Below are 25,394 nucleotides of genomic sequence, written 5' to 3' on the forward strand. Positions count from 1 at the left end.
TAGCTACCTCTTCTTCCTTTGCCGTCTTTGCTTTCTCGAGCTAGTAATGAGTCGTCTCTGCGCGAGCATGACAGCATAGCGTTGAATTTTATCACGCCTGAAGAGGAGAATATTAGCGGGGATGATATCTCAGTTTGGGCGAGGAACAGGTCTTACATGAGCAAGAGAGTTGTCACAAAGACGAAGGGCACGGCGATTTTCCAAAAGTATCTGACTATTGGGTCAGCTTCTTCGCAGTTGAGGCCGATCAGCTAACAACTTACGAGTCACTATGCTTGATGCCAGCAAAGTCTTCAAAGTTCATTCCGAAGTAACCCTGAGCTCATTCATCAGCGACTGTGGTGTTAATAATCATCATAAGAAAAAGGACACATACGGTCAAAAACGTCATTGGAAGATACAAACAAGTGACCATTGTCAGTTGCTTCATGCTCTCGTTTTGGTAGGCACCGATGGTATTGAAGATAAGGTCGATCATGTTATCAGCCGCGCGTCGCATTTGATCATACCCCTCCACGATAGTGATACAATGATCCAGGACATCACCCAGATAGGTATGGCACATCGAGCTAATCGTGACACTCGATCCTCCTAGGCTCTTTAGGTTAGGTGTGATGGTGCCAATGGTTGGAGGATGTGGGTGTTCGGGGTCCCCAGGCGTGGAAGTCGGACTGGACAACCCGTTCCGCAAAGCTCCCAAACCCGGGGTCCCAATAGGCTCAGATCGATGATCACGAAGCGCATTGATCACCGCCACCATTGGCTGCATCGAATTGCGCAAAACCGCGATTTCAGAAGTGAGGATATAAAGGCTCTTCGACTGATCAATATCAGGATCAGTCAGGACTTCCAGCTCTAGGTCTCCAATGGCATCCTGATAAGCCATGGTCACAGGTATTGCGAGATCAATAACAGCGTCTAGGATGGCTTGCAACAGCATGCTAGCATCGCACGACTGCCGAAGAATCGTCTCCGGGGAGCTGAGGCGCCGGACGATGGGAGCCTCGATATCATCTGCGCTAGTCTCGAAGAAGGACGTGACGGTGTTATCGGCATGCAGGAAGACTGAAACTTGCTCTAGGGTAACGCAGAGGCCCTTGGATGCCAGCACAGCGTGACGTTCCATAAAGTCGATACGATCCTCATTTGGGCCACCACGATACCGCTGAAGGGACCTAGCCGTGGCTCCCACCGCAGCTGCAACAGTTCCAAATTGGGACATCCGCTTTGAGGATGGTCGTCTTGGCCCAGGCCGGACGCTGGCGCCAAATCTTGTCTTCTCCTCTTGGTGCTTTGACGGGCTCTTGGATCTGAAGATGTCTTTCAACGCCTCCCAAATGAGATATCGCTTGGTCAGCCGTTTCAATGATATGGAGCTGTTGTCACTCGCAACAGAGCGTTTTCGCTCCTTAGCGCCCCATTCGTTACCTGGACCGTCATCATCCTCTGAATCACTCTTTTCTTCTTGAATTTTCACGAGCTTCTGTAGTGTCAAGGCAACAAAAGCGTGATCTGAGTACCAATCGGCTTTAGTGCGGTGGGTGGTATGGACGATATCCTCGATAGCCAGTCGATGCAGCCTCTTGTGGCTGCCCAAGCATTTGATCACGTCCCAACTCAGCCCATTCACATTGATCCACCGACATTGCACCCATGGTTCTCTCTCGCGCGCGAGGAATTGAGGGAGCGTCTCGTTGTCCAGTTCATACTGCCGCATTTCATGCTGCGAAAAGTCCACTACCGTGATTTCGGACTCGCGCTGCACGTCGCCGGGCAAATTCGATTGCCATTCTGAGCTGAATAGAGGGAGAGGTTTTGTTGGGTCGATACCGGGTTCTGTGCCTGGCTGCCAGTTGATCTCGCTCGCAAAGCCGTCCGGGTGGTAGGATTGTGCGGTATTAGAGCGTCGAACTCGGCGCCTGGCAGTGTCGCTGGAGTTAACTCTGGCCGCCGCAGTGCCGATCGTGTCGGTGATGGACCCTTCCCTTCTCCCCGGAATGATTGGGGAGCTGGGCCCTTCCCTTCTCCCCGGAATGATGGGGGAGCTGGGCCCTTCCCTTCTCCCCGGAATGATGGGTGAGCTGGGCCCTTCCCTTCTCCCCGGAATGATGGGGGAGCTAGGCCCTTCCCTTCTCCCCAGAATGATTGGGGAGCTGGGCGACTGGCGACCAGCCTCAAGGTCCTGCACCTGGAGAGTTTCTGATTGTGATGCGCCTCGTGGCGCATAGTCAACGGAGTGGACACTCATGGTGACGGGGGATTAATTGGGTGTGTGGTGACGTAGCATGGGTTGGATGGGCGTCTCCTTATCGGTCTCGACAGATCAGGCCCGCTTTAGAATGTTTCAAGGCCAACGGAGTTGTGATACATCAATAGTAAGCCGGAATAGATCAGCGCGCGCGTTTCGCGCGCGAACAGGGCGAATGTGGCTGTCAACGAAATGGAATCATGGCCTGGTTCGGAGATAGGCCAGTGGAGGTGGCGGCGGGGGAGTGACTAAGGGCGCCGGCATGGGTGGTTGAAGCTTGGTCGTCGGAAATTCAATGCGAAACGCGTGCCTAGGAAGTGATTTGCTTCCAGCACTATTTGCGGTTTTGTGCCTCGTGTCTGATGAAAATAAAAAGGAGAAGTGCTCGGTGGAAACGTAGAGGGCCATGGCATGGGCGGCTGGTCCGGAAATGCAGCTTCACACCGCCGTTCGTCGGGCCCAGCCGTTGAACCAGCCGGCGGTTCTTGACCCGCGGAAGCCGCGCTCTCAGTCATTCTTGCCATATTGGAAACTCCAACCGCTGCCGGTCAAATTACGCGGTTCCGTCAAGAATAACCGAGCTTGTCTTACAGAATGGCAGAACTAACTTGGTGAGTTCACAATATCTTATGGCTGGGTAGGTCCTTTCACCACATGCTGCGCGTTCGAGTCTTGCATTGATGGCGTCGAGAAGCCTGTGGCAAGATTTAACATACATTTTTACCCGCTTTCATCTGGGTTCAGCTTACCCAGTGATTCTGTTCGCTATAAGAGCTCACAAGCCTCTGTGGTCTTTTGACGAGATGATATTGACTTTTTACTCCCGTGGTCCGAGTAAATCAATCCGACTGATTTCGTATGTTAAGAATGCACCGTTATGCAGAACAACCTCATAACCTTAGCAATGCTAATGCTACTTTAAGACGGCTTAGTGTGTATGTCAACAGTTGCAAAGTAGCGTTTGGTCGAGTTCGTCTGATACGAGCTCTCCATCTTGGAACGGTTCATCATTGGTTTCTCTGACTCCTTCCGATGTCTTGTACTAAGGGTGTTTTCAGTCAAGGAGTAGGTTACTTCGCCGTTATGTAGTATGAACAGTGTTATACACAACACCCCTTTTCTCATTAGATGGGTTGCTGTCACTGGGTATTTAGCTGTGGATTACTTTTCTGACAGAAGGATTGCATCCCTTGTGTCGGCGCCATCAAATCCTTCTCGTCGCGCGGAGACGTCCGTGGGACAATATACGAAATGGGCAACAGGGGATCTAATAACCGGCTGATCACGAACATGGGCGGAATATCTGCCTAGAGCGTTCGCACCAGTTTTGCTTACATAGAAAGCTGCTTTGGCTCCGGTGACGGTGGCATCCACCCGGTATTCGTGTTACGGGGAGCTGATTCAATTATTTCTAAAACCCCACGACATATAGTCTATCGATCTGTCGTCTCAGTCTAAAATTGTACCAAGTCCTTTACCTGAACTACCTGCCCAGTCCGCATGGCCTTGTTCGCTGCAATGCCCGTCAGGATTGACATCGCCCCATCTACATGCGATGCAGCGCGATGCAGCCTGTCCGATGCAGGAGTGCCAAACAAATCATTGAGTAGGACAGGATCCCCGCCGCCATGACCGCCTTCGCCCTCCATAATGGCGACCTCATAGGGTGGCGCGAACATCGGATGCACCGTGATCTTCGTGTGAGCCACGGCACCCTCCTGACTCTGGTCTCCGCCTGAGTTGACGTAGGATTGCTCGAGCACGTCCATCTCCAATCGGCCCTTGGTACCGTTGAAACAGACGCGGAACCCTTCCCAGGGACAGTAGGCGACGAGGCTGTAGGTCAGGATCGCACCAGATTGATAGCGGACCAAGACACCCATCGTGTCTTCGATGTTGATTCCGTCCCCGAACACACTTTGGTCTCGGTAATATCCATCTTCGTGTTCGGCATCCAGATACATGGCCTTGAGTTGAGGATGGTCTTCCATATGGAGCGCAAATGGGTCATTGGCTGCGGCAGGACTCCCATGAGCACGGGAATAGAAATTCGTCTCTCCGCGAATCTCGGCATTTTCTTTGCCATAGAACTGTAGATCACCTTGTGCAAAAACAGTCTGAGGATGACTGCCTAGCCAGAAGTTGACTAGATCGAAATGATGGGTCGATTTATGGACGAGAAGTCCCCCGCTGTTGCGTTTGTCGCGGTGCCAGCGGCGGAAGTAATCCGCCCCGTGCTGGGTGTTGAGGAGCCATTCAAAATGCACCGAGGTGATTTTTCCAATCACATCGTCCATCAACATCTCCCGGACTTTGGTATTATGCGGCGCATACCGATAATTGAAGGTAACGCGGAGTTGCCGATTCGTGGTTTTGACCGCGTCAAGGATCATCTGGCATTTGATCTCATCCACGGTCATCGGTTTTTCACTGAGAACGTTGCAACCCAGTTCCATGGCCCGGATAATATAGCGGTGATGCACGCGATCAATCGTCGTGATGATGACTGTGTCGGGCTTGGTTTCCTCAATCATTCGATCGAAGTCCACCGCTCGGAATGTCGGTAATGGTGATAAACCCAACTCTTGAACGCGGCTATTGGCGACATCCATCCGAGTTTGGTTGGTGTCACAAAATGCGACGAGTTCTGCTGTGTCTTTGAAGTCCGTAACGATCGCACTGTAGAAGAAGGCAGCGCGTCCCCCAGTGCCTACTACCGCATATCTGGTTGGGGCCATGTTGGCAGCAAATGGATTTAGAACGCGGTGAAGCACCTACCGGAGCTGAGAATGCTTTGACGAGCAGAAGAATGAAGTTCTCCTTGATCGATAAGTCCACACACTCTCGTGATTGCCCAACGTGGTCCTGCGCTTATTGTTCGGTACGCGGTACCCCTCACAAACCAAGCAAGGATCGACCCCGTGAAAGTCCTTCTCGAATTTTCCATCAATGGGAGGCTGTTGAGGATCTCCTGGCGTCTTAGCACCCCACGCAATCCGACATTTTCTACAGTATGGGGGCCGTTTGCCCCATGTGGCGCACTTCATCGGACCCCGCATCAAGCATACTGTCGGAGCTGCGGGTTAATGATAGCCGACGCTAATTCCTGGCTGGTGACGGGTCATATGAAAGAATGAGTGAGTTCGGAGGCTGGCAAGTGGCTGTCTCCCAAGGATCGTGCCCCTGTCCCCGGAAGAAACACGAGGATGGGCGGAAAGAATGGAATTTGCAATCCAAACTCCAAAATGTGATAACAATTTCAGTGAAAAGATGTAGCTACGTAACATACAATTAAGATACAAATCGGCTACCGAATATTCGATCTAGATTCAAGTGATTCCGTGGTCAAGCCGATTGAGTTTAGAACAAACGTATCGTCGACACTCTTATACCGCGGACAGTAACTATGTGATAAGTACGCGGATGCGAGAAACTTCCCGATGCTCGCAAGATTGGAAATTGCAGACACCCCGTAGCGAGCAGCTTCGTTGGTAGTAACCCACGGAGCCTCTACGCCGTCACAATAGTATTCGGGTGGAGAAGCTTGGATAAAACTCCAATCATGGTCATCTGTGTAACCGTCGGTATGGAAAAACTGATCCCATGCAGCGTGAGCGAGCTTCTCATTGTTTTGTTCGACTGCAGCAAAGGCCGTCAGGGTGGAATGGCTTTGTCTCCATGTCGCATGAGACGGGAACTCGAAGCCGAATTCTTCGCGTTGGACGTCCGGGCCACCATTATAGGCCCGGCAGTATGCAAGCCACACTTCCATGAATCGTCCAACGACATCCGGATGCTCTTCTCGAGCGAAATGGAAAAGCTCGGCGATTATTTCTGGGAAACCAAACAGCATGGACAGATGGGAGATGGCGTATTCAGGCGTCGGGGGAGGACACTCACGCACCTCGCCGGTGGTCGGGTTCAACAAGATTGCATTGTTTCCAATCCCATGCCGGAGTCCAGCAATCCCATCAAGGAATTGAATTAGAAGCGCTTTATACCGCAGCCATCCCTCTGAGCGTCGCTCCCAAGCTGTCAACCAAGCAGTGACAAGGGCGCCGCCGTCCAGCCCAATGTTTGTCATGGCAAATCCTGCAGGAATGCCAGCATGCTCTTGCACTTTGCGGTGTGAGTCCAACGCCAAAAGCGTATTTTGACAGTCTTGGAGTTCCGAGATCAGATCCCCGGTGCGCTCATCTCCCGTCAAGTAAAAGTAGATCCGTCGGTATAGCACGTTGGATATGCGAAGCTGCTTCGAGCTATCGCTGAAGTGTTGGACACCATGCCGAGTGCCGAAGCCTCTGAAGTTTCCAGAATGGTAGACGTCGACTTCGCCAGTATGTCTCGTCATTGCCTCGGCCATTTTGAAGACATCAGCTCTGCCCGTATGGAGAAAGTATAACCACAGCCACAGATCCGTCGACAGCTCAGAGTTGTCCCACGCATACCCGCCAACATCGTATCTCCATGCATGTCGATAGGGATCATAGGTATGCTGGACATCTCCGTGATCCCAAAAGCCGTACCAGCGGTGCTGCTCGACTTGTCTATGATAGAAATCGAAGAGCAGACTGAGCTGAGTCTCAATCTCCGCCTGTTTGGGGGTTGGAGCCAGGCCCAAGGTCTGGGAGTCGGGAGCCCAGCATCCATGGAACGCGCCCGAGGAGTGCATATGTACTCCGGTGGCAACTAAGCGAGGTGGGTCACGAACGAGCGAAGAAAATGCACTGAATTCTTCATTTGATGGAGTGTGAAGGAATGGCTTCATGAAGACCTGATTCGTTCTAGCGATGCCGTTGGCCGAGGCGAATCCAGGCTCGAAGTCTTCATACGTCACGTCGAGAGCCTGCAACTGCTTGTCATACGTATCAAGACCAAGACCGTCATGATATGGCGCCGTTTCCAAGGGCTCTGCTAAAGGGGAGTATAGCCATACGGTAATGGATCCCTCCTCCGAGGTCAATTCATCCAAGTCGATTTGGGTGGGATACCTCTCCCAAAAGTCGGACATACCGACTGCGAGACCCCCGTGCGAAGCTGTTCCCACGTATACAGTTCCATCTGCTCGTCCACCACCAGGGACTTTGACCCAGGAGCAGCCCGGCTTGGTTCGCTTCTTAACCGTGAAGCCATCGGAAGACAGCTGAGCGAGCGAGTAAGAATTCCACGAAGGAATGAATGAAAGCCCCTTGGAGAGATCCGTCCTGGCCCACTCGCTTGCTTTCAGGGTCACTGCTCGTCCTGCGGTTTGATCAATTCGATTTTGAATGGTTGGACCATGTCGTAATCCTGAGAGGCCCTTCACTTCTTCTTTGAGAATCCCGCCACCCGATCCTCCAAGGCGTACGTGGCGATTGTAAAGCTCAGTTTGTCCGAGTGGAATGGAGAACCGTAAACCCAAAGACGTCAGTGTTTTGTCTGGGTCCAGATCGTGAATGAATGAGTGGACGATTCTAATGGAAGAGGCGTGGGAATAAATATAGAACCGCACATCGAAGGGGAGAAGGGCGCTATCACTCCCAGCCTCCACGATCCCCGAAACTTTGATCAAAGCCCTCCTAGGAGTGGAATTTTCCACCTTCACCGCGTCAACGCGGGCTGTATGCTCCTCTCCGTTGATTGATGAAACGACCGTAGCTGCAGAGCACACTATCTGCCCATCGATGTCTAATTGCTGAAGTATTGAGGAGCTACCAGGTGCCGCAAACCATAGATGCAGTCCGCTTGGCGAAGTCACCGAGAGAGAATTCGCCTGTTGCTTTATCTCAATACCCGGAGAGAAGCCATGCGGGTGCGAGAGGCCTGTGACCGTGTACTGATCGGAATAGCCGATGTCAGCACTGACGGAATGAGCGGTCCATTTGAGAGAGCCATCTGCCCAGTAGGCGAGTTCACGCGAGTCAAGAGGCCATTGGGTGCCCTTCGCTTCGATGACAAAGGTCTGACCTGGCTGGTAGAGACCCCGCCGCCACGGTATTCCAAACGAGACGCCATCGGAGAGGATGTGGGGGCCATGACTCGTGAGCCAACGCAGATTGCTCGTCGACATGTTGGCTGCAAGGATAGGAGAGGAGGGGCTTGTGTTCCCTTTGTGACGCTCAGACCTCGCGATTAAGCAATGCGGGACAAGACAGCCAAGCCAGGAGAGTCAGAGGCTTGGGAGACTGGGCATCAACGGCCGCAAAATACCCAGCTGAACGATGGATAGTTATACGCGGTGTATCACGCAAGAGGAACGGATCCAGTGAAGGTATTGGTGGTCGAAAACACACCACGCCTAGGAGGCGCAATACTTCCCCGGCGTGATTGGACCTTGACTGGTGGTATACCGACGCACGGCCTGCGTCTACCAACTGAAAGCGACATGGCGAGTTGGGTCTCGGTATATTCAAGCCCGGATCGGCATGGGTATGTCCTAATTTCGGTTCATCGCTGACCCGCACCAACGGGCCAAAGCACGGAGGCTGCCCCGTTGCGGGTTTTACCCCAGGTTAGTATATCCCCACACACGGTCTGGGGATGCGGAGTAAGGGGGAGGCTGCGGGCGTGCAGCCAAGAACGCAGCCTACATAGAGAGCCACGCAGTCCGGAGGGTGGCTGGCGAAGGTGAGAGTCATCGATCCGTTTTGAAACCCCTTAGCAGATATTCTAGCCTGTCTACCGCGTTCCCTGGTCAATTGGAATCCGTTGAGATGGCTGAACATCAAGAAGATGTCACTAATACGACCACCACGGCGGTGCTTCGCGATAAAGATGAGGAGATGCTCGAACATCGAGACGATACGCTCAAGGGTGCCCAGAGGGCCACGGAGGACGAGCATGGAATGAGCTTGAGGGAGGGTATTCGGAAGTATCCCAAGGCTGTCTTCTGGTCGATCTGGTTCTCATCGGCTCTCATCATGGAGGGATTTGACCATGCTTTCGTCACTGGATTCTTCGCCTTCCCTGCGTTTCAAAAGCGATATGGCACCCTTCAGAGTGATGGAACATATCAAGTCCGCGCAGACCTACAGTCCGCCGTCGGCAATGGTGTCAATGCTGGAGAAATCGTTGGTCTCCTGCTGAACGGCTTCCTTGCCGATTGGATTGGATACCGCTGGGTCATGATCGGCTGTCTCTTTCTCATGATGGCGTTCATCTTTCTCCAATTCTTTGCGACCAGCATCTACATGTATCTCGGGGCTGAAATCCTACTCGGTCTCCCATGGGGTGTTTTCCAAACCCTGACAACGACCTATGCTGCCGAGGTCTGCCCAAACGTCCTGCGACCGTATCTTACCATGCTGGTGTCTCTTTGCTGGAGCATTGGATACCTGGTTGGAACCGGTGTGCTGCGTGCCTTCCTGTCCTCGGAGGGACAATGGGCGTATCGAATTCCATTTGCGCTGCAGTGGGCTCTACCCATCCCCCTTGCTATTGGGATTTTCCTGGCGCCCGAATCACCATGGTGGCTGATTCGCAAAGGCCGTAGCGAAGATGCTCGTAAAGTCCTCCACCGACTACGGGCCAAGGATAGCCCAGAGGATGAGATTGCCGACACGGTTGCCATGATGGTGCAGACGGTCCGAATCGAAAATGAGATGAAGTCTACTAGCAGCTACTGGGACTTGTTCAAGGGGGTCAATCTGCGTCGCACCGAGATCACCGTCCTCACCTATCTTATTCAAGAGCTGTGTGCTCCTCTGGTGGCCTATATCGTGTACTTCCTCGAGCAGGCTGGCCTTGATCCAAAGGCAGCTTTTGACTTTGGTATGGGAGAATACGCTCTCGCCATTGTTGGTGTCTTTGTTGCGTGGTATTTCGTGCCGCGAACGGGTCGGCGCACCTTACTGCTCGTCGGTACTGCTTTCATGACCATCACCACCTTTGTGATCGGCTTCTTGGGGATTCCGAATATCAAGACGCATCCAAACATTGGATATGGGATTGGCAGTATTCTTCTGATCGAATATTTTGTGTTCTTCATCACCATCGGTCCTATCATTTACACCATTGTCACCGAAATCCCGTCCAACTACCTTCGCAACAAAAGTGTGGTACTTGCTCGGGCCGTCTACAATGTTGGCGTTCTTGTCTACGGTCAACTCGTGCCACATATGATGCAGAAAGCATCCTGGAACTGGGGTGCGAAGTCCGGGTTCTTCTACGGAGCCATCATGGGCCTTGGTTTCATCTGGGCATGGTTCCGACTCCCGGAGACCAAAAATCGCACATTTGCAGAGATGGATATCCTGTTCAAGAATAAAGTGAAGGCGCGAGATTTTGAGAAGACGAAAGTGGATCTCGGCAGTGAGACTGTGTCTCAAGCCTAAGGATGCACTTGAACTTCCTCGATTGTAATTTGATAGCCAGTCCAGACAGTCATTAGTATCGTTCCCTTCGGAAGGAAAGCCAATCCCGTCGAAACTCATTACGACAAGTAAATATATTTAGATTAATCCGATGGCATGAGAAAAACGACCGTGGCACACGGTATACCATCCAGAGAACTGTCACCAAGTCTCGGAATACGGCCGCAAATCCAATTCATGCGTAAACGATGTCCGCGGCTGGGTGTGCAAAAACCAGTACGACTCCGCGATCTAGGGCATATGAGCACGGGAAATTCATTCTCACCCAGTTTCAGGCGACTCACCCAGTTGGGGTCAATTTTCGAATCCGGTAGATCCGGACTATAGCTTTTCGTCTTCTCGGTATCGATGATCCCATCAATGATCGCATGTGAGACGTGAACACCCTTAGGACCGAATTCGCGTGCCAGGGATTGGGACATAGCACGGATGCCAAATTTGCTCATGGCGAACCCAGAAAGCCCAGACCCTCCTTTAAGCGCGGCGGTGGCACCTAAAGCAGACAATTAAAAGCGCACCGACAATAGAGGAGATGCGACCTACCCGTAAATATCAGGGTGGGTGGATATTGCGCGTCGGTTCCACTCAACATCAAAGGAAGGGTGGCCTGTGCAAAGTTGAAGGCGCCCTTGACGGTCGGTTCCAGGGCCCCGAGAAACTCCTCGGCGCTTTGCTCCAAGAAGGGTTTCCGTGTAAATTTGCCGGCCACGTTGTAGATCGCCGCCGCAATGCTCAGATCCGGCCCAAATTGCGTCTTGATTCGATCCATGGCCGAAGTCATACCCGAGGTGCTAGTCACATCAGTGGGTATGCCAATTGCAGCACCACCCGTCTGCGTGATGTCCTTCGCCAATGGATCCAGGGACTCTTGCGATCGAGCTAACAGGACTACCGGGTACGCCTGCGCAAACCGACGGGCAACGGCACTCCCGGTGCCGGGTCCAACACCCGCGATGACTGCAATGGATCTCGGCATGCTGAACTCGTGCGATGAGTGACACTGCACTGATTTGCTCTGGTGCGGCAGCGGTCACCGATTAATATGTTGAATAGTAAGATGACATCATCAGTCCAGCCACCAGAATGTTGAGCCTGTGCGTACAGGGTTTCAATCCCCAACCCTACCACGATATCAGCAGAGGATCAGCAGGGAGATAAAGGTGCGGAGGCTCGGAGCCCTGAGCCACGATCTTTGAGTGGAACAAGGAACAAGGTCCGTATGGGGTCCAGCACACGAGATCGGTCTAATGGAATGCCGAGATACACGATCTCGGAGGTCGGTCACACCCACTATTTCGCAAATTCTAATTATATATTTATAATTACTATAGATAATAGTGTTATATTAAATAATAATATATTACTAATCACTCTTATCACTCTTAAAAAAGCTATTTCATCTCTTAAGCTTCCCTGGGATAGTGTTTGGTCGGTAGGACTGTCGCGATGGGGGTAAATTGAAAGTAGAGAATCGATAATTGTAAGGAAAGACATACTGTAGTAAAGAACGATTCCTGCGTTACAGAGCGGTGCCTAGGGCGGTCTAGAATATGTATACTATGTGCATTTTCCCAGTGGCCGCTATTGTCCGCTGTAGGAGTGCCAATGCTTGGATGTAGAACGCTTAACATTTTGTCTTAAATACACACAATGTTGTCACTCAACATATGCCTTTGTCACCTGATTTAGCTCTGATCGAAATTGCTCATCGCTGGTGTTCTTTCCGCGCCCCTCAGGAACCAAGGTGAGAATTCAAGGCCGAGAATACCTTCACAAAGGGGGACGTCCACCAGCCATGAGATCCGCCATCAGTCACTGATACGCCGGTTTCCTACCAAATGGAATGTCATCGCGCTTTGTCAGGCGCCTAAAATCATAGTCCCCGCCTTTCTTAGCCGCTTCAAGAGCCAGATAACCAGGTGCATAGAATTCAATATCCTTTTCAAACTGTTCACGGTCGCAGTATATCGTTTGTGGAGCGAGCGGGCCGTATGGTTCAGCCACAGATACTAGGATATCCACAATAGGTAGATCTATATCTATTCTGTTTGCACCACTCTGTTAGTATATAATAGAAATATATAGTAAGATAAAAAGGGGGCGAAACGCACAGCTGGTTCTGATATCCGTGACCACCTAGTCTCTTACGTATCTCTTGTACATCTGCCCTCCCAAGGAAAAAGAGATCATTCGCGAAATGATACATATTGAAAGGGCGTAGGGGAACTGAGTCCTTGATAGTCCCATCACTATTGAATTCGACGACCGCGAAACGACCGGTTTTCAAACCCTCCTCATTAACTATCATAAAGTATCGTTCATAAGGACGATAGAGTACCGTTCTAGTGCGGGTTATCTGAGTAGTTAGAAAGTTGGCATTCTCAAGACAATACCAGGGAAGAAAATCTTCAATAGAACAGGTACTTGTAGTTTCTAGGTTTAGAATCGCCGCCGTAGGGATAATATCATCGAAAGGGAGACAGTGCCCCGATTCAATATCGTAACAGTAAAATAGAATCGCGAGCTTGACCTATCGCGCCCGGTTTACGGTTATATCAATTGGTGTAATAGAAATAATATGTCTTGTTTCACAAGGCTGTTCAGTATTGGACACGTATTCTAAGGCCTCAGGGGGGTAGTCAAGCTTATTGCCTAAGGCGCGGTCTTGGAACGACTATAATAGTGTCAATTTCGGATCAATAAATAATAGGGTTAGCCTAACATCACGAAAATCTTGCGCCTCGGAAGCCCATTTTTGAACTAGGGCTCGGCGCTGGCGTAGTTCGTACTCCTTATCGTCGTCGCTAATATTAGCCCGGTCGCGTGGAACCCAGCTTTCTTGGACGAAAAGTAGCCAGCCTTTGACTTCTTCCCTGAGCTCGTCTTGAGATAGATCTGTTTTAGGATGATGCTTGATCTCGTGGGAATACCCCCCGGCCAGTGGATTGTTGACATAAGGCTATTTGACTGTTGGGTCTTCGATATCGTGGAAAAGGCAGTTTGGAGAAAATAGGAGTGGTTATATAGGTTTAGTGGCTTATTTACACAACCCGTAAGCGAGTAGGTTGGTGGGGCTGACCGATTAAGTCGGTGGAGTACGCGATGTTATCAAGGACTCAGTCAGCTTAAACAACATACAACCGTATATTATGATCAGATTATGTAGCTCAAGCCGAGAGAGTGAGACTAGCTTCTCGGCTATACTGATTGAAGTCATCTGTTGATCTAAATCTACAAATGCAAATCACTCTTGGTTTCCCAAAACGATCAAGCAGAAAACAAGTACGACTCAAGGATTAGAGTTCCACAATCTCACTTTAACGAAAACTGAGGAGAGAAGAATTGGTTTTAACCTGCCCATTTAAAACGCGAGATCGGTTTGATGGAATGCCGAGATGACACACCATCTCGGACGGCCACGCCCCACTTTTTCGAATACGGATATCAACAACCCGTCGGAGGCCAACGGGCGCCACAAGCTCCGCAACTTTCCCTAAAGAAGACCCCGACCAAGGAGGTATCTGCCATCTGGAATAGACAAGGGTCAGTACAAATTGAGCATCTGTGGCAAGCAGCACGTTCATTCTCGGATGAGACTGCTTTGGGAGGTCTACTTTGCACGGTTTTCTGCTCTCCGATAATCATCCCCTGGCTTTCAATCCCTCCCCTCAATTCCACGATGCAAACACCACGGCTGGAACTGGTTCGTCTGGCTGAGCATCATGCACCAGGCTACCACGCAATTTGGTCGGACCCAATTGCAACGCGATGGAGCCCCCATGGCTGTTGCACCACATTTGAGGACAGCAAGAAGTGGATGTCCGAACTACTCCTCGATGTCAATCCCCGAGGAGAAAATTATGCCGTTTTACTTCGGTCTGATATCAACCTAAGCGACGTCCCAACACCCGGTTCCGAAGGTGTGACGGTGGGCTCGCCCGGTGGCTTTCTTGGATGGGTCGGAACGTGGAAGTCAGAACCAATCCCGGAAGTTGGTTTCATTTTCCATCGATCGGCCTGGGGCCTGGGCTTTGCCACGGAGGCGCTGAATGCCTTCGTTCAGTTATACTGGCAATCCAAACCACAATTCAATTCTGTTGAGGCCTACTGCGACTCAAAGAATGGAGCATCCGTCAATGTTTTACGAAAATGTGGCTTTGAACTGGTTGAATCGATCCCGGGAGATTATGTTCTATCCTGGATGGAGCCATCTCTCCGGAGTAGCCTTCGATTCCGAGCAATCAAGCCTGATACAGAATCCCGCATTCTAACCTGATGCAATTTCTGGGGCAGATACGTGAGACCAAGGTAGAGCGGATCTCCTGAAAAGTTTCTTCAATGTGCGAAGAGAGATGCTTGACTGACGGAAACGGAACCAGCATTGTCCTGTTGCTTACTGACTGAGCGGCCACTTTGTTCTATTGTCCATCTATGTGCCCCGAACCTACAGCAAGGTTTACCATCCTCACTGTCCTGGATCACATCCTCTTTCCATTATCATCCCTGAGAAGATCTTTCCGCCCCTATAGAAAGAGCCAATTCAGGAGCTGCCATGTCCATCACACAAAGTGCGATGAACCAAGACTAATCCGCGGTGGATCTGTCTGCAATCATTTGCTTTGTTCCTGCTCCAGTGGGAGGGAGAATCGTCACATCGTCTCCCACGGGACCCGACCGGCTGCCTGCCACGCAGATCCATCACCGTCGTGGCTTGACGCTGCTTGACCAGGCTATAAACTATCTCTCTTTGGCGCCGGCTGCAACGGGGATGGGAGATTGGATGAGCAAAAACTGCTTCATCCCATGAATGTAATAGCGTCATTTAAGTTTCATAGTTTTGCGAACTCCACCTCATAGGTTCACACCAGTCACTGGGCTGATGTGGTTTAAACGTTTTCTCCATTGTGTCGAGACTTATCAATAACTGAAATCAGCATTCAAAGGCACCAAGATTGATCTCGCCATTGTAAATTCATAGGCCGAGGTATAGGTGAGTGGGGTTTACGCGAATCCAAGCCAGGGTCCAGCCCACAGCGGGGCGGTCGCGGGGAAATGGTTGGCCAGCTTGACGATATACAACTTCCCCCCTTCCCCAGGATCGGGGCATGTTACACGCCTTATTAGAGCCAACTCTCCTACCCCAACTCATAGTATCGACAGTACTCAGAGCTCGATCATATCCAGAACAATCACGAATTTTCACCATGACTCAACCCACCAACAAAAGGGCTCGCTATGAAGAGGACGTGATGGAAGACGGTAGCTTACCCTCCGCTGCTGAAGGTTTCTTTGAAGCCCTGGGTAGGTCAACAGTGCCCTGAATCCCAAATGGGTTGCTAATTTCACTTGGAAGCGGAGGCCGGCGTTACACATTGCTTTGTCAATCTGTAAGTTATCTCTTCATGGAGGGCGGGGAGTGGCCTACCTGACTCGGTCCACAGGGGAAGCGACCATCCTGCCATGCTGGAGGCCATGATCAAAGCGAAGCAAGGTCAGTTCCCAAACACCAGCGACGATGAGGCGTCTCAGTGACCAGTTCTATAGAAATGTCGACGAAATTTCCCAATATCATCACTTGCCCTTCTGAATTGGTCGCGCTGTCTGCCGCCCTTGGTTACGCCCAGGTCTCGGGCCTTCCGGTATGATCATCCGTGAAGCTCGGAAAAGTTCCTTCGCCTAAGTGATAGCTAGCAATGTGTTCTTGTGCATGTCGATTGTGGTACTTTGGCATTGGGCCAATCCATCCATAATGCATCGGTCGGACGAGTGCCGGTTCTGTGCTTTGCGGGTCTCAGCCCCTTCACCCAAAGAGGGGAATTGAAAGGCTCAAGAACAGAGTATGATCACGAATGAAATGTGGTGCAGACAGGCTAATCATCTTATAGGTTCATTCATTGGCTGCAAGATGTACCGGACCAAGCAGCAATTCTCCGTCAATATTGCAGGTACTCTGGGGAAATCAAGACAGGCCGCAACATCAAGGAGATGGTAAACCGAGCCTTGCAGTTCTCCCTGTCTGATCCCAAGGGTCCGACGTATCTGATGGCTGCACGAGAGGTTCTGGAAGAGGTAATTGTTTGCGTCTTGTTTGCGTCTTCCAGTTCGCAAGAAAGCTGGCTCATATCGCAATCCTACAGAAAGTCGAGCGGAAGTTTCTGGAGGAAGAAACCCTTACGCCTATCCTCCCTAGTGCTCTGCCGGAGTCAGGTAAAAACCTCCTCTGCAAATGCAAGGTCTGGGCTAACGTGAACAGAGGTTGAGTTAATTGCCACCACCCTCTTGAGTGCGAAGCGCCCACTGGTGATAACGGGTTACCTAGGCCGAAATCGCAACGCACCTCCTCTGTTGGAAGAGCTGTGTGACAAGCTCCCAATTGGCGTTGTGGAGATGGTTGGGTCCGACCTATGCATTCGAAGTGACCATGAAGCCTATTTGGGCGTGACTGTTACGACCCATCCAGAAGTTCTGGAAGCCGATGTAATTCTGATTTTGGATTGCGACGTGCCCTGGATTCCAATCGCAGGCAAACCCAAGAAAGGCAAGAACTGCCCCCCAATCCCTGAACACTCTCTCATCAATCCTAGGAACCAAAATATTCCATCTTGACGTCGATCCGCTAAAGGAGCAAATGCGCCGTAGGTTATGCTGACCGTCTGCTAAGTGCAAGGCTAACGAGTGGGGACTAGTGTTCTCTATCAACGTTATGCGAAGGATGAAAGTCAACTGCGAACTTGCACTGAAGCAGTTGAATACCTTCATAGACAAGCAGAATATCAGCAAAGCAAACTATGCGGCAGAATTCAGGGCTCGCGCAACCCGCTATGCCAAATGGCGGGAGGAGCTCCGTCATTTGCAGTCGCCGCAGGAGGACGGTGTTATCAGTGTCCCATATCTGACGTCTCGTCTGCGACAACACGTTCCCGAAAACACAACCTTTGTCCTAGAGGCAGTAACCAACGCTGGGCCACTGATTCATCATCTTAATTTGGTGAAGGTATGTTGTCGACCCGAACTCACAATTATGACGTGTCTAACAGCATGTCATAGCCTGGAAGCCTCGTCGCCAGTGGCGCTGGGGGCCTGGGCTGGGGCGGTGGTGCCACTTTGGGAGTGAAATTGGCCAAGCCCAATTCCTTTGTCTGCGGAATGTGAGTGCAGTCTACCGGCAGGAGGTCAGGGATACTAATAAAAGGCCAGAGTGGGTGATGGGACATATCTTTTCTCGCAGATGGAGAGCGTCTATTGGATCGCTAGGCGCTACGATGTCCCTTTCCTTCTAATCGTCTTAAACAATGGGGGGTGGAACGCACCCAAGGTGTCTGCTCTCTTGGTTCATAAAGATGGGCTATCGTCAAAGTCTAACAGCAGAGGTTCGTCAAATTTTCTTCTTCCACGTTTGATTGCGGCGTCTCTCCCAGTGACGGCTGACATTTCTTAATCAGATCTGAATATTTCCTTTGAGCCGTCTCCTGATTATCCAGGGATTGCCACGGCTGCTGGTAATGCATGGGGAGGTACTATTAAGACGCAAAACGAATTGGACCAAGCCATAGCGGAGGGAACCAAAGTGGTCCAAAGCGGCAGATGCGCTGTCATCGAAGTCGCGTTAGTGATAAGAACCTTCTATGTTTGCGGGAAGAACAAGAAAACTAACTTCGACAGTGTTCCATCGATGTGGAAAGAAACCTGAAAATTGAAATATGTAGGTAGGTCTCTAGTTTTAATGTCCTTACAAGGAATAGAAATACGTCTTGTATGGTAAAAAATAGCGTCCAGGTTCCCAAGATCTAGAACTCCGCGCCTAAGGAAGCATTGCAAATATATGTGCCATTTGTACACTATCGTCACATCAGTGAGTTACCTCGACGCCGTCCCAATGCTAGTCCCTAATGCTAAGTCCCCAATGAACCACATAAGAACATAAGCCATCCAGCCGCCCCAGTATTCAAACATGATAGGGTAAAAGATTAAATACAAAAAATAGAAATGCAAGGGGGCGAAAGATAATAGAAGGAAAAGTAGCGAGTGAGAGGGTGAGTAGAGCTAATGCAGGCTATGCGCGGGCTGAAGGTCGAGGTTTCCAAGAGCGGTACATGCCAACTTGAGGTTGATGTTTCCCGTTTCCGGTGGAGGATGATCGAGGAGGAGTTCGGAAATCAGGATACAAGCCAGATTCCATGTCCATGAGGACTGCGCGTTGGGGCTCCGCAGACACCCAGCTAGTGGACTTACTTCTGGTTGTGGAAGCAGAAGAGCGCGATGCAGCGGCCTTGCCACCGCTTGCAGCTTGGGTTTTCTCCTTGATGATCTCGCGCAGCTCCTTATCATCCTTTGTGATTTGGGCTTTGATGAATGCGGGATCATTTGAGGCCTGCAGGGTGGACATGACCGACTCTCGAGGGGTATAGCCATACTTCTCGGGATGGGGAGAGGAGGCGGGAATGATAGAAGGGTCCAAGAATGCCTCCTGGTTCTTTTCCAACAGCTGTGCGATATCCAAGGTCTCGCCGTGGGGGATTTTATGCGGGTGCGAAGGAGTGATGCAGTCCATGTCAACCTCTTTCCGCAACACGTGGTCAATATCGACAGCGGAGAAGTATGCACAGGACTGAGGGAGGTCATCAATGCCGACTTGCTGCGAGAAGATCGCGCGCGTCCAAACGTTGGCGATCTGAAGTGCCAGAGCTGCGCGGTACTTGTCTTCATCCTTCACCAGGTAGCGAATCTCATCATGAACAGTAATGGACAGCCGAGCTTGAATGTTGAACCGCCGAATGAGATAATCCATCGCCACAATGAGAAGGTGAAGATAGTCAACACCCGACGATTGAATGGCCCAATTAATCCGAGAGGTCATGAAACTACCCTTGTTGATAAAGCGGCGCATAAGTGCTTCGGTGATTCCAGCGCCTAGAGCAGGGGTTCTTGGCCTTTCCTGCTCTGCAAACTCTTCCAGCTTGTTGAACACAAATGACTCTGTGCCGCCACGCCAAAAAGGTGTGTCGCTCAAAATACGGCGAGTCGTCCGGGTGCCTTTAGTTTGCTTGTACAGGTTGGCTGCCGTCTCCTGAGTTTGCCTCTCAGTCAGAGAAGGGTTGAATTGGCGAAGCAGAGTCGCAGCAAACTTGACGCCGGCTCCATAGATGCGACCATAGTTGAACACCTTGGCGTCATTGCGCGAGATACCAAGAATTGAAGCACTGCGGGAATGCAAGTCGGTTCCAGCAGCCTTGGAACCTTCCAAGGTCATGAAACCGATTGCGTTACCCCCATGCAGCTGAAACGAGGCATCGCCAACAAGACTGGCAATCCACAGCTCCTGAGAGTCAACATCCGCACCAACAAAAACATGGCCTGGAGGCGCCTTGATCATGGCCTTCAGCTCAGATCCAACGCGATTTGACTTCGCATTGCTGGCAGTGAGCCAGGTATTCTCCACGGCACGACGAGTGATGGTACCCATGGGAATTACCTGGGGCAGGATGAACCCTATCCGATTTTCGGCCTGGGCTTGTGTGGAACCACTCTTCCGTACCTGATCCTCATAAACCACGATCTGGCCTTTGATCCGGTCTCTGGCACTAATCCAATATGAGCAGGAGGCATTCATGTTCAAGGCCTCTTTGGCAAGCTCAAATTGAGAGGACAAGATTCCACGCTCGAAGTACTGCATGTAACCCTTGCCTAACGGATTCGTGCTGCGGGCCTGCGGGCCATCTTTGTGAGGGATCTTGAAGTATGAGTTCTTTCGATCGTCACGTAGCTGCAGATTCTGTTCCTCCGCCATGTCGCACACAACGACCGGTTGGTTTTCGTATTTCTTGACTTGATCACGGGGAACTCGGAAAGTCCAGCCATACTTGTCAGACCAGACAAGAGGGTAACCATCCCAAGACAGCTTGAGCAGGATCGGAGCGATTCTCGTCCGAACGGTAAGATTGATTTCCGCATTGCTCGAAGGGAAAAGATCCTTGTACCACTTAGGCATTCCCGGCTTCTTTTGCCTTGCAGCCGGGCGAGGAGGGTCGCCTTTCTTCTTTCCTTTAACCATTTTGATCTCTTGACCGGACCAGTCCAGCTGCCGTAGCCAGGGATCGTTCGTGTAGATATCAGCTTGATCTTTCACTTTCAGGGCTTCGTTGCATAATTCAAGCATTTTCCGTTGGACACCATCAAGTTGTTTGTGGTATGTTTCCTCAGCTTTGGTGAGGTATTCCTGCCAGGTTTGGTTGACAGGTAGGATGACGGAAGACAAGTGTCGAAGAGCCCCGAAACTGACAGGATGAGGGCAGGTCTCCAGGAAATTAGGGAAAACTTTCCTGTAGACACGGTGGGTAATCGCAACGTCGGCAGCACAGTAGTCGAGAAGTTCGTCCAGCTTCGTGAGAAGTGTTTCTCGGTCAAGCTCACCAAAGAAGTCTCTTTGAGCCTTGTCAATGGTCACGTCACAGTGGAATTTGGCAACTTCTCGCAGAGAGTTCACCGAGCTTCTACCCACCCACAGTTCTTCCTCCTCTTCTCTCAGCATGTTGTTCTCGAGCAACGCAGCCAGTTCCATCGAGTTATGCTCACTCGCAATCTTATCTCTCAGATCTTTGTTTTTCTTGTGGCGCATCCAAGTTGGCCTCTGCTGGGAGCACATGCCGTTTACCGCAACATGGAGAGACATTGTGTCGAGGAAGAAGTTGCGAGTCTGCTGCATATCATACTCTTCTAGAACCCGGGCACGGTCGTAACCAATATTATGGCCAACCACGATACGTGACTGCGAAGGATCTCCCAAAGGCACCAAGTGCGTCTTTTCTTGCGATTCCCCCAACAGCCAAGGAGATAACCATGCATACCATGCTGTCGGACTCACTGCGCAAGCCATGACCGCAAAAGGATTATCCTTATACATAACCTCCGTATCAAAGGTCAGCATTTCCTCATTGGGGGCATCCACAGGCTCCGATGAGCCGTCTCCATTGTATTTGGTCCATCCACTGCGTTTCACCCATTTTCGCGGTTTTGTCGGACAGCTGATGGCGGCAAACGTTTTCGCATTCGACAAGTATGGTTCGGATGCATCCATTCCGAGCTTGTAAAAATGCTCATCAAGCGTCTGACCTTGAAGGGGTGGTAAATCAAATGCGATCGGGTCTGCTCCGGTCTGGGATTTGCCAAGGAGATCGTGTCGCGCTAGGTGGTCTTTAGAGAGAGCGACAAGATCCGGATCAGGGACTCGGCCCTTGTTTGGGAACACCTGAGGATGAACATAGTCGCTGAGTTGCTGGACACCGATTTCATTAAATCTAGGCGAAGCGGGAACTGCGCTTGGTCAGTCTTCAATCCACAGAGTCACCTAGAATTGGGCTTGCGAGTGCACAATAGTCAAGAACGTACCTGACAGAGAGCGTTTGAGCGGAAACTCATCGTTAATAGGTGTTGAATAGAGTCTTGCTCGTCCTTGCACAGGTAATTTCCATGGCTTTGAGCGGACAAGCAGTGCTGGGCGCAATCGCAGGCGCGCCGTCGACCTCACGACACCCCTGGAATAAGGAGCGCAAGGGTGACTCCAAGATAACATCGTACAGTGGCCGATCCTGCGCGATTCATGTCATGGTAGCTTACCCGACTGCAGAGTGGCGGGAGCTGCGATTTCACAATCGGGTGATATGACGGTGACGGGGGAGGATCGCTAGAGCAATTTCCATATCACTGCCTATCGCGATATCGAGCGTCATGCGGGAGGCGGAAGAAATGTGCTGCCGATCAGGCTGACCGCCTGTGCTTCAGGTACGTCCTTATCGCCAATCGATAACAGCGTTCATTTCCTGCCGTTTTGCCATCCGGCTTCTTGAACCTTCCTCCACTTCTCATTCCTTTGTTTTAGGTCTTCTTTTTGATCCTTCGGATGCTTTTGTTCTGTTTATAAAGTCGGTTTTATTGCCTATGGGGCTTTCAAGCCAACTTAGAAGACGTCCCATGTTTATCATAGCAGCTATCGAACCCCGCTAGGTGCCATTACTCGATGGGACGGCCTTCATCGACCATTCATCTTTACTGCCTTGAAATATCTATTTAACATGAGTCGACGGGTTTCAGTCGTTGACCTCACTTCGGTGGCGGTACAACCATTCTCTGAGCGTTCCCGGCAACTGTCATCAACGCGATCGATTTCCTCCGGCCCCTCTTCCAGCTCCCCAGATCCAGAGACAATGGCCCGTGGCACAAAACGAAAACGCGGGAATGACGAACATGGCGCGCAAAATCCAGCGTCGTCAAATGATTCACAAGACCCTGTCGAGTCTATTGACCTGACCGAAGTCGAAGGCTCGCTGGCACTTGCTAAAGCACTAGCAAAGCAACGGGAAGATGCCGTCAAGGCACAATCAACCGCGGAGGAAGGCAAAGGCAGTTCGATGCTAGCTGCGTACCAGTGCCCAGTCTGCATGGACACCCCTGAGGATGCTACGAGCACGTCATGCGGTAGGTCCCAATCTTGCCATACCTTTCTTTTCTAGCCGCCCGATTTTCTAACATGATGTCTTTCGATTCGCAGGCCACCTTTTCTGCCACAAGTGTATTGTCCAATACCTCCAATCAATCGACGATCAGCGATTTGATCAAGGAAAGCCAGCCAAGGGCACATGTCCCGTGTGCCGAAAGAATCTGACCCGCAACGAATCGAGCGGGCCTCGACGAAGCCTCATACCGTTAAAGCTCAAGTTGACCACAAAGAAGAGGAGTCTAGTGCCACCAACGGAAGCATAATAGTCTTAAATACTCTTCTTTGAGCATAGTCGGATGGAGTATAGACTAAGATGGCGTTTTTACAGCATACGGAGTCAATTGTTTTAGCGCTTTACGAATCGGATGACTTCAGCCTGTTCTGAATGACATACATACATCTGGACCAGGTACATCCTGGCATTTGGCATACTTTTGGGTACTATTATTCATTCAAATTTCATTGAGTTTTTTGGATTAGTACTGTACAGTGTCTGCGCTTCTTTCTGTCCCTATTTATCTATCCCGCCGGCCCGGGTCTAGGGTATTTCTCCTACCCAAACCATTCCCCCCGCCCCCACGCACCATTGCATCTCCCTTCTTCCCTAGTACTACCTCGAGCGCTTGGATGAGGGCGTTCGGGTCATATCGCATGCCCACGCAAACTTCCTTCCCATCCTCCATGGCTGTGATTTTACGCCCGTACAAGCGCAGGGTCTCAATGCCCATCTCTGCTAGCCTCTCCCGGTCCACCTGGGGCGTCCCTGGCCCATCCAGGTGCAATATGTGAGTCACATAAGCCGTATATGGCAGCGGGTCACATAGTCGGATGGTATCTGGAGAGGAGGGTGACTGTTCCTGGCGCCGAGGGACTCTGTGTGGATGTCGTCCGCGGCTTTCCTCACAAGCACGCACAATCGCCTCGACAAAATCGGACGCCAGGAAGGGCGCAGATGGAGGACCAGTCTCACGATCCAAAGAGCCATTCAATATGAGGATCTTATGGCGAGCTGGACTGGTCATGATACTTTTGCCAACTCCCCGAAGAATGATTGCCGGGATGATAGATGTGTACAGAGAGCCAATGCTGTAGATAATAGCCTGGGCATCACTCAGCGCCTCCAGAACGCGAGGGTTCGCGGGTGGTCGGATCTCCTGGCCATAGGGATTGATATACCAGATGCGGCTGATTCGGCAGGGCAAGTCTTCATTTTCTGTTTTGTTGAATGAGATGTTCTTGTTCCGTAAGGTGGCAAGAGAACCGGGGAGATGGTCCTCTTCATATGACACGGTATCGGATACATCCGAAGCCGTATCCTCCAAGTCATCTCCGTCGGCAAGAAGCAGGCTAGGTCGTCTAGGCCTATTCCCTCGATTCCGCTGGAGGGCTGTTGCTTCGCTAGGATGGGAGATACTGTTCTGACCAACAATAACGGTTCCATCGGCGAGGGTGGCGGAGATATGATGAGAGAAGTTGGAATTGATCGCCGGGATAACACGGACAACATCGGATTGCACGCCACAGATACTGCCCAGGAGATAAATAGCACTCTCAAAGCTGCCGCTGAAGAGCCGTGCTCCCGTTAGAAACAGATTTCCCACACTGGCAGAGGTGAAGTCGAAGGTAGACGACGGTGGCCGAGCCCGCTTCAGGATTTCCAGATTCAGCATATTGAAGAATGAACGGATCAATTCTTTCTTCGCTGGGGGAATCGATATCCAAAGGCTTGACGTGCCGTCTACGATAGAAAGCCATTCTTGCGACGCGGCCTCTGCTTTGGCAGGCAGGCGGTGATTGAAGAGGGTCTTGATCGCCATGCGCTCCGAGTTAACAGGGGAATCAGGAATCAGTCGGACAAGTCGACCTGGGATTATAGTCAGCCAAGTAACCCCTCACTGGACGACGTTGAGGTGCCTACTTCGAACATCGCCGATTCCAGGACCCCCGAATATCCGGATCAGCTCCGACGATGAGCCACCATTGTCGCTAATTGGGATGATATAGCTGAGCAGGCAGTTTTTGCTGTCTCGCACGGCATCGAATACATCAACCAGGTTGTTCGCAGCACTTCCTCCCGAAATGACGACAATCCCTCGATTGGGTGAGTCGGTCATGGCGAGGATCGCAGGTATCGACAAATCGAGCTGACTCAGGTAGGTGCAGTTTGCCTAGAGAAACACACGAAAATAGACGTGGTTAAATCCCGGACGGCTGAAAGAGTCTCCGTTGATGTTTGATGGACCACCTGTTAGTTATGTTCGGCGCCGACCCTGCGGCGACACCTGAACTCCGGAAACGCCAC

At 51.1% G+C, this 25,394-nt stretch overlaps 10 protein-coding genes across 10 annotated transcripts; 4 read left to right on the forward strand and 6 right to left on the reverse strand.

The window, feature by feature from the left end:
* Window positions 1-3: 3 nt before the first annotated feature.
* N7482_007091 (putative CorA family metal ion transporter) lies at window positions 4-2,248 on the reverse strand (the record flags this gene model as incomplete). The annotated part of the gene is made up of 4 exons (XM_056689216.1): window positions 4-97; window positions 157-210; window positions 264-316; window positions 377-2,248. The coding sequence occupies 4 exons, from the start codon at window positions 2,246-2,248 to the stop codon at window positions 4-6; spliced, it is 2,073 nt and encodes a 690-aa protein (XP_056541645.1).
* A 1,454-nt stretch (window positions 2,249-3,702) lies between these two features.
* On the reverse strand, window positions 3,703-4,986 carry N7482_007092 (Gfo/Idh/MocA family protein; the record flags this gene model as incomplete). Its single annotated transcript, XM_056689217.1, has 1 exon — window positions 3,703-4,986. The coding sequence occupies one exon, from the start codon at window positions 4,984-4,986 to the stop codon at window positions 3,703-3,705; it is 1,284 nt and encodes a 427-aa protein (XP_056541646.1).
* Window positions 4,987-5,555: 569 nt separating this feature from the next.
* N7482_007093 (polysaccharide lyase family 26 protein) lies at window positions 5,556-8,297 on the reverse strand (the record flags this gene model as incomplete). The annotated part of the gene is made up of 1 exon (XM_056689218.1): window positions 5,556-8,297. The coding sequence occupies one exon, from the start codon at window positions 8,295-8,297 to the stop codon at window positions 5,556-5,558; it is 2,742 nt and encodes a 913-aa protein (XP_056541647.1).
* Window positions 8,298-8,940: 643 nt separating this feature from the next.
* N7482_007094 (putative MFS alpha-glucoside transporter) lies at window positions 8,941-10,560 on the forward strand (the record flags this gene model as incomplete). Its single annotated transcript, XM_056689219.1, has 1 exon — window positions 8,941-10,560. The coding sequence occupies one exon, from the start codon at window positions 8,941-8,943 to the stop codon at window positions 10,558-10,560; it is 1,620 nt and encodes a 539-aa protein (XP_056541648.1).
* A 180-nt stretch (window positions 10,561-10,740) lies between these two features.
* N7482_007095 (uncharacterized protein) lies at window positions 10,741-11,575 on the reverse strand (the record flags this gene model as incomplete). The annotated part of the gene is made up of 3 exons (XM_056689220.1): window positions 10,741-10,830; window positions 10,884-11,092; window positions 11,143-11,575. 3 exons carry the CDS (start codon window positions 11,573-11,575, stop codon window positions 10,741-10,743), a joined length of 732 nt encoding a protein of 243 aa, XP_056541649.1.
* Window positions 11,576-14,278: 2,703 nt separating this feature from the next.
* N7482_007096 (GNAT family N-acetyltransferase) lies at window positions 14,279-14,875 on the forward strand (the record flags this gene model as incomplete). The annotated part of the gene is made up of 1 exon (XM_056689221.1): window positions 14,279-14,875. One exon carries the CDS (start codon window positions 14,279-14,281, stop codon window positions 14,873-14,875), a length of 597 nt encoding a protein of 198 aa, XP_056541650.1.
* Window positions 14,876-15,803: 928 nt separating this feature from the next.
* On the forward strand, window positions 15,804-18,289 carry N7482_007097 (uncharacterized protein; the record flags this gene model as incomplete). The annotated part of the gene is made up of 14 exons (XM_056689222.1): window positions 15,804-15,900; window positions 15,953-15,986; window positions 16,041-16,090; window positions 16,144-16,238; window positions 16,291-16,436; window positions 16,485-16,668; window positions 16,737-16,806; window positions 16,853-17,076; window positions 17,123-17,234; window positions 17,286-17,593; window positions 17,647-17,747; window positions 17,797-17,969; window positions 18,042-18,204; window positions 18,262-18,289. The coding sequence occupies 14 exons, from the start codon at window positions 15,804-15,806 to the stop codon at window positions 18,287-18,289; spliced, it is 1,785 nt and encodes a 594-aa protein (XP_056541651.1).
* Window positions 18,290-18,652: 363 nt separating this feature from the next.
* Window positions 18,653-22,325, reverse strand: N7482_007098 (DNA-directed DNA polymerase gamma MIP1; the record flags this gene model as incomplete). The annotated part of the gene is made up of 4 exons (XM_056689223.1): window positions 18,653-21,909; window positions 21,985-22,130; window positions 22,213-22,216; window positions 22,268-22,325. 4 exons carry the CDS (start codon window positions 22,323-22,325, stop codon window positions 18,653-18,655), a joined length of 3,465 nt encoding a protein of 1,154 aa, XP_056541652.1.
* Window positions 22,326-22,667: 342 nt separating this feature from the next.
* N7482_007099 (uncharacterized protein) lies at window positions 22,668-23,355 on the forward strand (the record flags this gene model as incomplete). The annotated part of the gene is made up of 2 exons (XM_056689224.1): window positions 22,668-23,070; window positions 23,144-23,355. The coding sequence occupies 2 exons, from the start codon at window positions 22,668-22,670 to the stop codon at window positions 23,353-23,355; spliced, it is 615 nt and encodes a 204-aa protein (XP_056541653.1).
* A 252-nt stretch (window positions 23,356-23,607) lies between these two features.
* N7482_007100 (gluconeogenesis factor YvcK family protein) lies at window positions 23,608-25,206 on the reverse strand (the record flags this gene model as incomplete). Its single annotated transcript, XM_056689225.1, has 2 exons — window positions 23,608-24,956; window positions 25,011-25,206. The coding sequence occupies 2 exons, from the start codon at window positions 25,204-25,206 to the stop codon at window positions 23,608-23,610; spliced, it is 1,545 nt and encodes a 514-aa protein (XP_056541654.1).
* Between the last annotated feature and the right edge of the window lie 188 nt (window positions 25,207-25,394).

This window comes from Penicillium canariense (genome assembly GCF_028826845.1).
Source record: "Penicillium canariense strain IBT 26290 chromosome Unknown utg000004l_segment0_segment0, whole genome shotgun sequence".
In the NCBI taxonomy this organism is placed as follows: domain Eukaryota; kingdom Fungi; phylum Ascomycota; class Eurotiomycetes; order Eurotiales; family Aspergillaceae; genus Penicillium; species Penicillium canariense.